General features: G+C 41.6%; 1 protein-coding gene across 1 annotated transcript in view; it reads left to right on the plus strand.

Annotated features, from left to right (window-relative positions):
- FRK (fyn-related Src family tyrosine kinase) overlaps window positions 1-9,803 on the plus strand; it is a 95,319-nt gene that overhangs the window by 37,092 nt on the left and 48,424 nt on the right. Inside the window, exon 2 of the mRNA XM_015409067.1 lies at window positions 8,323-8,444. Coding sequence (XP_015264553.1) covers window positions 8,323-8,444 — 122 coding nt within the window. The remainder of the gene's footprint in view (window positions 1-8,322; window positions 8,445-9,803) is intronic.

Here is a 9,803-nt window from a genome sequence, read left to right on the forward strand (position 1 = left end):
AAATAAATTTAAAAATCACTGGCAAGCATGATAAAGTCATATCTGGCTTTACCATAAAGTTTCTGGCAATTCCTAGAGAGGTGTGACATCACTTCCAGGTTTCCCCAAAAGTGACATCATGCTGTCTCTGGCAGCTGCCTCCTGATGTCCCTGCCCCACATAGGGTTGCCATGTCTTACCTGGCTGCCAGCGTGGGGCTTTGGGCTTTGGGGGACATTCCTGGAGGGGGAGGGGCAGGCCTGGCAACCCTAGTAGTAGATGATGTGAAAAACCTTTGTCTGAGACCCTGAAGAACTACTCCTAGACTGAGTAGACAATACTGACCTTGACTGACCAATGGTCTTATCCAGTATAAGGCATTTTAATGTGTTTCAGCAAAGGCATTCATAGCTTCCTCCTAATCCTCTTGTGCCCCCCCCCCACTGGAGGCCTTTTGACAGGTTTTTATTTTAAGAAGGTAGTAGGTATATTGCTATATTGCTATACCTTCTATTGATTTTTTAAATAAAGCCTGCAAAAGTCATTTGGTGGCAGGAGGGGGGAATGGAGGGTTCAAGGGGATCAGGAGAAATGGCAACAGATGTGGGTGGAGAGTTTGGAAAAGCTACACCTTCCCATCCACACTGTGGAGAAATTTGGTTTGATTTATATGTTTCTGATCAGAGAGCAGAGTGCCCGGTTTGGAAACACTGGTGCTTACCTTGGGAAACCACAGAAGGTGGCACAAGGAATGCAGATGGAAGGTGATGTTGTACGAGTATTCCAGAAACCCCCACTCCTAAGAGTCGAAGCAGAGCAAATCTAGCATTGTGGACGCAGGCCAAACATCCTTTTTTAGAACAATTTAGCTACTGTTTACCTTTTGAAAGTGTAGATTTTGATATGAATTTGAAATGGCCAAAACCTTGGCACATCCTCCTATTCCAGTATTTTTCTTAATATGAGCAGTATGAGGTTTTGTTTTGAAACGAAAAGAAAACCTTAGTGGTATTATTCGGAAAACAATAAAGTACTTCCTGGGTTATAGTTTTGCTTGCGTCAACACAAACTAACTCTATAAATCATAACATTATAGGAGGTGAGATTTGGGAGACTTTCCCAGATGACTCAAATAGATAATTTCATATTTAATAATGCTGCAGGAAGGCAGTCACACTGAAGCAAAGATTAATCCATCTTCACTTAGATTGTTACTGTTTCCTCATTCTTCGCCCTGGAAACATTGCTCACATCTAATGCTTGATCAAAGAAACAAATTGTTGTTGTTTCTAAGGCTTCACATAGAAATAATTCATTTTCATTGTTCCTGCTACATTCTAAACTTTAGCAGTATATTTTCACAGATAACTGTCAGAATCTTTGACAGGCATTAATATTTGGCTCCATATTGTTTCTTTGTATCCGTCAGCAGTGCCAGAATGACATCATGGTGTCGTTAATAGGTCCCCTGTTGGACACAGCTCAGCAAAGTTTCAGTGGGGGTTAGTGGAAACTCACATTAGCTGTGTCATGGCTTTACTATTGTTTTGGCAAGGACATTTTGTTTCCTGTTTCAGAGACTAGATATGATAAGCCCAGAAGAAGTTTGTTTCAAGTGCAGCATGATCTCACACTACAACTCTATGTGCCACTGAAATCAACTGGTTTAGATTGGAGTAACTCTGCATAGGATTGCAGTGTCAGATTTCCAGGATACTTTGCTGGGAAGCCATGATGAGTAAATAAGTTTACATTTGCAGAGTGGCACACCTATACAAAGTTTACCTGATGATAAAAGATTGATGCTTCCATGGTGCATATAGCAATTGTCAGGGGTCATTTCGTAGAAAAAGAGCTGCAGGAGCTCATTAGTATATCTAATAAGTTATTAGCAAAATAGCTCATTAGCATATGTCAGAAGGGAAAGCAAAAAGGGGGGGAGGCATCTTCAAAAGCCTCCCCTTCCCTTCCCCAGCCGGCCTGCCAAGGCGGGCGCGCGGGCGCCGGGGGGGGGGGGGGGGGGGGGGGGGGAAGCGAAGAGAGAAGGGGTTTAAAGTTTAAACCCCTTCTCTCTGGAGTCACACCATATTCTATGGCCTCATAGAATACAATGGAGAGATCACACAGCCACTGCGCCGCGACTCCAGAGAGGAGTTTAAACTTTAAACCCTTTCTCTCTGGAGTTGCACAGCAGCAGCGGCACAATCTTTCCATTGTATTCTATGGGGCCATAGAATACAATGGAAAGATCGTGCCATAGCAGTGGTGCAACTCTAGAGAAAAGGAGCTTGGGGGCAGGGAGCTGGGGGTGGGGCTTGCCACCACTGCCATTTGTGCCTGCTCCTGGGCTGCCAGAGTGGTGCTCTGGTACGCTCTGGCCCCAAACAACCCCTGGCAATTGTACCACTGGAGTTTTGTAAAGAAAAATATAATCTAGACTCGTTTCTGTTTTCCTCTCACTGTAATTTCTTTCTTTCCATGTCTCTCAATGGGAAGGTGATGGGAGACAAATACTTACTTGATAAGTTATCTCTCCTTCACAAAAATATGCTGACCGACATCACTAGGTGGTTCATAGTACAAAAATAGCACCTCCCACCTTTGTTCACACAAAGAACTGTGATTGTTCCTTCTTTCCTCTTTAACACAGTTTTCATCTCAAGTTGTATTTCACCAGACATAGTATCCCTCAGTTTATTCAGATGAACTTTGTTCATGCAAGTAAACAAAATTAATATTTGTTTTCTGCATTAAGTTTGCAGTTAGCTGAATTTCTGATTCTGCTTACAGAATTTCCTTTGGATTCTAAATTGACCAAGCCAGACTTGAAAGGGAAAGGTCTTGCTGTGTATGCTCTGACTCAGCACCTATGTGGTATCACTGAAAATTCCTGCTCGTTTCATAGGTAGATGACTTCATGAGTTGTCAACCTGTATAATGGCTTCATTGCTGTTAATTCACACAAGATGCAGAAAATGAACATCTGCACAATCCAGAAGTCAAAGGAAGCTGAATGCTCTACTGCTGGGTTTCAATTCTCGTCTGATTCCACTAGTGATTACTGAATTCTGGTTTAAGCAGAATGTGGCCCCACTGCATGCCACAATCCAGTGCTTTTAAAGTGCAAAGTCAAGCCTAAATACCAATTTCAAGAGAAGGCTAACATTAAGTCGTGTAAACTGCTGGAATCACTGTCAGTGCTGCTCTGGCCCTCATAATGTCTTATACTGAAGATTCACAAATACATGTATTATTTATTTCTTCTCAAGAAGGGAGAAATTAAATGGAAGGCATCTTAAGTATTGGCCCTATTTTTTCTCCTACAAACATGCCCATTCATTGGTCATATGGAGGGTAAGTACTGAGAGCAAAGTAATATTAATGCATGAAAAGCAATTGGTATGTTTAATCACTTTATTGATTCCGTCTGTTTTAAAGAGTACATTTTTAGGGTTGCCAGGGGGCCAGTTTTGACCCAGACAGTCCAGTAGTTGTCTTTTCTGTCCAATAAATAAACTGAGAAAATGTTGGCCATATAAATGTCCAGTATTTTCTAAGACTGCCAACACCATGGCCAAGCTCCATGCTCGCACACTTTCTTTCCTCTGAGGCTTAATAAAGTGGCAACACCCTCAGCTGCTTATTCTTCATCATAGCCAGCAAGGTTTGAACAGAACTGAGCCTGCCAGTCACGACACTCCCAGAGAAATCCTATTGGCTCAACTGGAAAAAAAGCTGGAGAGTTTTTCAGAGCTGATCAATTGGTTTCCACATTGGCTCCAGCTGATTGTGGGGCTATGGTGGCAAGACAGAATTTTCTGACGAAAAGTGAAAAAGAGATCTTGGATGGTCATGGCAGGAAAAAAAAGCCTGGAGAGTTTACAGGCAGGCTGGAACGTGAACAGGTTGTCTGCCTTGCATTTGTATCTTTTGTGCAGCCTTGGTGACTGCAAGCACTTTATTGCTATTAGGTTCTTTAAGGCTGCAAGATTCTGCACATTTGCTCATGAGTAAGTTCCATTTAACTAATTGAAGCTTGCTTGGTTAGGTTTCCATAGTAATTTCCCCAGGGATTTCAGTGGGGGAGTTAAACATATAAGCTTTCATGTATACACACACTTCTGCAGATACAATGAAATGGAAGTTAACGGTCCATACATATAGGTAGAGAGTAAGCAGTAAATTAGCATTAAACATAATGCAGATGTTTAACAGATTCAAGGACCAAACAGGAATAACAAGCTTAGTGTATATGGTTACCGTTTGTTTGGTTTAATTCTGGGGGGAAACATAGTGAAGGAAATAAATATATCAAAATTGGAGATTAATGGGCAGATGTACCCTTCTTAATTGTGGAATGCTGAGAGTAATTAACTGAGACCTTGGCATTACACTCCATCCGTCTCCTCTCAAGCATGGAGGTGACCTTACGGCATCCTCTCCTCTGAATTGGAGTGATTGGCTGTGTAGGGTATCTCCCCTATCCCCAGACCAGAGAAATACATTCCAAATTACATTACATTCCAATCTACTATTCTAAATAAGAAATAAAATAAAGAAGATGCATAGCCATTCTGGGGGATTGGTGCGAATTCAGATGTAAGGACTGAATGAGGTTAGCATATGTAATGAGATAAGAAACCAATATCCCTGTTAAGTCCTGGGGATTCCATTGTTCTGAGTATTGTAATAACTTGCAATTTCCCTTTCTAGTCTGTTCCTGGAGTTCCTTTACAATAAAACAGCTAGTTTGAGGTCAGCCATTGAATGTCCTGGAAGGTTAACATGTTCTCCTTCAGGTTTCTCAGTCTTGTGATTCTAAATGTCAGATTTGTATCCATTTATCATGTGGAATAGGGTTTGACCTGTTTGCCCTACACAGAGAACCAAAGAGCATTGTTAACATTTAATGGCATATACAATATTAAAATATGAACAAGTGAATAAGCCTGAGATGGTGTATTTGATGTGGTTAGGTCTAGTGACCACATTGTCTGGGTGTACATGGCAGTGAAGTTGGCATCTGGGTTTATTGCAAGCTCTGGTATCAAATACAAATTTGAGTTTGGAGACAGGCATGGTAAAAGTTGAGGGTAGGGTGTGCCTTGCCTCCATTAACCTTTGGATAAAGCTAAATTTCAATCCTCATGGCTTAACTCCCTTGATTCTTTGGGATAGTTATCAATCCATGTGGTTAAAGGCAGTTAGGATCAAACTGGTGAGTTTGGGCTTTTCCCCTCACCCTGTCTTGGAAATGGAGTACGAGCAGGCAAAACAAGTTTTAAAGCAAAGGATGATGGATACTGAGTGGCAGGCAGACTTAGAGAGATCACCAACTTTCCTGTCTTTGGAAAACTCTAGATATCTAGTTACCCTGGCTGCTTATCTTTCCCGACTGGAGATTTTCAGTCACAGGAAAGCATCCCTTGCTAGATTTCAAGCACTCCTTTCTGTGCTTTTGGATGGGAGATATAAAAAGATTCCAAAGGCAGACAGCCTATGTCCCTGTGGTTCAAGGGAAATTGAAACTATGGAAGGTGTTCTACTTTGTTGCATCATATATCAAGAGGTTCACTTGATATATCCTTCCCTTGCTTAGTAGGTATCCTGGTCAATCAAATTCGATGTATGCTCGAATGCTGCTTATAGATTTAAAAAACCACTGGTTCAGCACATACTGCGAAGTTTTGTGTCACAGTTTGTAAAATCTGTCAGATACATACAGAAAGAAAAGAAAGGAAGGAAGGGAACAAAAAAGCTTTACCAATAAAAATTGCAGGGACCTCAGTAGGGTATAATGCCATAGAATCCACTGCCCAAAACAACCATTGTCTCCAGGAGAACTGATCTTGGTGATCTGGACATCAGTTTTAATAGCTGGAGATCTCCAGGTGCCACCTGGAGGTTGGCTTATGTTAATTTGGGACTATGCAGTCACAGCTAAGGTAGAAAAGCACCTCCTCCTGTGCCACGTTTTCTGGGTTCCAAGGGTCTGGAAAGTGGTTCCATAGCCAATTATACGGTTGCCAACTCAGGGTTGGGAAATACCTGTAGATTTGAGGGGTAGAGCCTGGGGAGGGCAGGATATTGGGTGGGGAGGGACCTCAGCAGGGTATAATGCCATAGAATCTACTGCCCAAAGCAGCCATTGTCTCCAAAAGAACTGATCTGGGTCATCTGGACATCAGTTTTAATAGCTGAAGCCCTGACTGCTACGTCACATTGGCTGTCACACAGGGGCCATCTCAGCAGGATATAAGGACACAGAGTCCACCATTTTCTCCAGGGGAACTGATCTCTGCCATCTGGAGTGATCTTTAGCCCTCACCTTGAGATTTGCAACCATGGTTTCCCCCAACAGACACTAAGGGGAAATTTATTTTACCTCAGAACATCAACAGCAAACTGTTTAAAATGTTAGAGGGAAAGGCCAGTGAGGCTGCATATGCAAACAACCTCTGTGTTCCGAGGCAAAGGCGAATCAGGCCACATATGCAAATGACCTCTGTGTTCTGACTGGCTGTGGGGGGGGGAGAGGAACAGCAAACTGTTTAGAATGTTGGAGGCAGGACTCGGGCAAAGCAGCCAGTGGATAGGGAGACCCTCTGAATGACAGATCAGAGAGCGAACTGATTTTGGAGCGTGTTGGAATGTTCAGGGGAGTCCATGACCAAAATAGAATTATATATATCGGAGGATTTATGGAAGTTAAATACCGTAGTGAAGCATGGGCATCTGGCTAGTTTATAATATGTTTATGTTTCAGATTTATTGTTTTTAGGAATTGGCCCTCAAATTTGTATTTATTTAACCTTTCTAGTTCTTAATTTAGTTTTTATGTACACATATTACAGAACATTAATAATTTTATCTATTGTTTTATTTAACTTGTATTTCCCCTTTAATTATGAGCTAATTTATACATGACAGTTAATTTTAATTTTATCCGAAGTGGTCGTTAGGAATTTTGCTGAGATTTGTGCTGGTCTATGACCGTATTAATAAAAACTTTGGCTTTATAGCTTTGTGGAATCACCACAGCGTGTGTTACTTAAAATCCTTTTGTGGGGGGGCAGACTGCATCTGTGCAGAGTTTAGTTGGGGATTCAGCTTTACTTGTCAGAAGTATGTCTAGCACCAAAAAAAGTTATAAAATGGTGTTGTTACTTTAATATTGTGATGTTTGTAAACTTGGGTTTTTGGGGACAGGCCTCTGAAAAGCAGTTCAACTTCAAACTGTAACTGTCAGAAGGAAAGAAATAATGCTTGTTTTTGTTCTTGCTAGCATTTTTGGCCATTCTGTCTTCTAGTGCCTTATATTCTTTACTCAATTGCATATCCTTTGACAAAAGCAGCAGGCATATCATTTTGGAGGAAACTGCTGTGGCCTGCCTTGAACTCATGGGATTGGTTGTACTATACTTGTCAACAGAAAGCAATAAATTTCCCAGCCTCCTCAAATGTCTGTTATAGGCAGGGGTCATTTCGTAGAAAAAGAGCTAGGGGGACTCATTAGCATAACTCATTAGCATATGTCACACCCCCTGACATCACCGGAAGTGTGTCCTCCCCACAGCCGGCGGCGACCTCCAGCGGGCACCAGCAGGGAGCTCCAGGCCCCGCCCTCCCGCACCTCACCCGGGGGGATGGCGTCCCCCCGCGTCCCCCCCCAAATGACCCCTGGTTATAGGTAATAATAACAGTGTATTCTGTAATAAAGATTTTTATAACATCCTTGAACTCTAAAATAGGGATGGGCATGAACCAGGAAAATGGAGGTGCATCCTGGTTCGTGAGGTACCACAAGGACAAACCTCCCCCACTTCGCGAACTGGTTCGGGTTGGGAGATCTTCCCTCGCTCATTTCTGCTGGTGGTGGCTCCTTGATGCCAGCAGAATGGAAGTGGGGAAGATCTTCCAAAACCCATTTAAAGGGAACGAAAACGGGGGGGGGGGGGAGTGAAAGGGATCGCTGAAATGGCTTGCATCTATTTCAACCTGTTAGGCTGAAATAGATGCAAGCCATTTTAGTGATGTGGAGGGTCATGGGACGGTTGTGGGTAGGGATGGGCATGAATCTCAGTTCACAAACCATGAACTGGGCCAAATTTGTGACAAATTTAGGTTCGTGGTTTGGTTCGTGCCCACCCTGACTCTAAATTTAAGACTTGATGCTTATAGAATAAGACTTGATGCTTATAGAACAACATTTAGTGGCAAGTTTTACTCTTGGTCTCTTCTCAGTAATATCATTCAGTTTGTTCCACTGCTTTGACATAGATTTCAATAGTACAAGTGTATCTTTGATCACTAAATAAGATGACATACGACTTTCTATTTTAGGTGGTTTTTCGGTGCTATGAAACGAGCAGATGCAGAGAGACAACTGCTGTATACTGGAAGCCAGGCGGGAGGATTTCTTATCAGGGAAAGCGAAAGCCAAAAAGGCGAATTCTCCCTTTCAGGTATCACTCCTTTCTCCCCCTCTTCCCCATTTTTATTTAATTTATTCAGTGTTCATTAATTTGAAAAAAAATCCCCTTTCCTAGAAGTGCATAAATGTAATTTGGGAGCAGCAGGCCTGGCGTGTTCTGGTCCATGGGGTCGCAAAGAGTCAGACTCGACTGTGCGACTGAACAACAACAAAAGCTGCTCCTGACGGTTTTCATTGTTCTTTGCTTACTAATTTTCCCCAAAGGTAATATAGGCAAACTTCCAGTGGCAAGGGATGAGCACATGGCTTTTTTTTAAATTAGAAGACTTATTTTATATATGCTCTAGTTTATTTAAGCAATAACTCTTGCATTATTCCCTATTCAGAGTCCTTTGGGACAGGATGAACTAAACCCCCAGATGAATAAAATGCATCCTTATCGGCAATATTTACATCTCCCTTTCATATCAGTCCTCCCATAAAGTAGTAATGATGGTTGCTTCGATATTTGAATGTAGCTCTCTGTAAAAGCCCAGGTATTGGGAGAGTAGATATAGTTTGGCATAGCTTCAATTAACAAAAAACTACTCTGACACTGTCATTTGATTAGGAAAGAGTAAGAGTCCAGTAGCACCTTAAAGACTAACAAAATTTGTGGTAGGGTATAAGCTTTCGTGAGTCACTGCTCATACCCTACCACAATTTTTTGTTAGCCTTTAAGGTGCTACTGGGCTCTTACTCTTTTCTACTGCTACAGACAAACTAACATGGCTTGATCTGTCTTGATCTGTCATTTCATTGTGTACATTGGATGGATAAAACACCTTGCTGGAAAGAAGAAACATATGTTGATCATAGCACCTTTGTGGATGGCTTAACTCAGGGGTCTCCAACTTTTTTGAGTCTGCGGGCACCACTGGACTTTTTAAAAAACTTTTAAATAATCTGTTTCTTTCCTAATACTCAGTACATGACACTACATGATACATAACATATAATACAAAATCAGTGAGATAAAATTTGATGATCTAAACAAGATTCAATATCTCTTATTTGACTAATTCTTTAGTTTTATTTATATTCCAAAAAGTAATAAAAGGAGTCCAATCTTGTATCTTGTACATATCTGTCTCTGTTCCAGAACTTCCTATATGCAGGTATTTTCCCCATTAATATAATATACCATACTTTCCTTAGCCATTTCTCAATATCTAGTTCAAAGTTTTGTAAGCTACTTTGGGCCCCTACTGGGGAGAAAAGTGAGGCATAAATGAAGCAAATAAGTAAATAAACAAACATTTCAAGCAAAGGTCTCATGAAGTGCTGTTCAACAAGATGCCAAACCTGTGGTTTGCTAGTGAGCTACAGGCCTTTCCTGTATATCACACTC

This window comes from Gekko japonicus, unplaced genomic scaffold, assembly GCF_001447785.1.
Source record: "Gekko japonicus isolate JY-2015 unplaced genomic scaffold, Gekko_japonicus_V1.1 scaffold50, whole genome shotgun sequence".
Classification (NCBI taxonomy): domain Eukaryota; kingdom Metazoa; phylum Chordata; class Lepidosauria; order Squamata; family Gekkonidae; genus Gekko; species Gekko japonicus.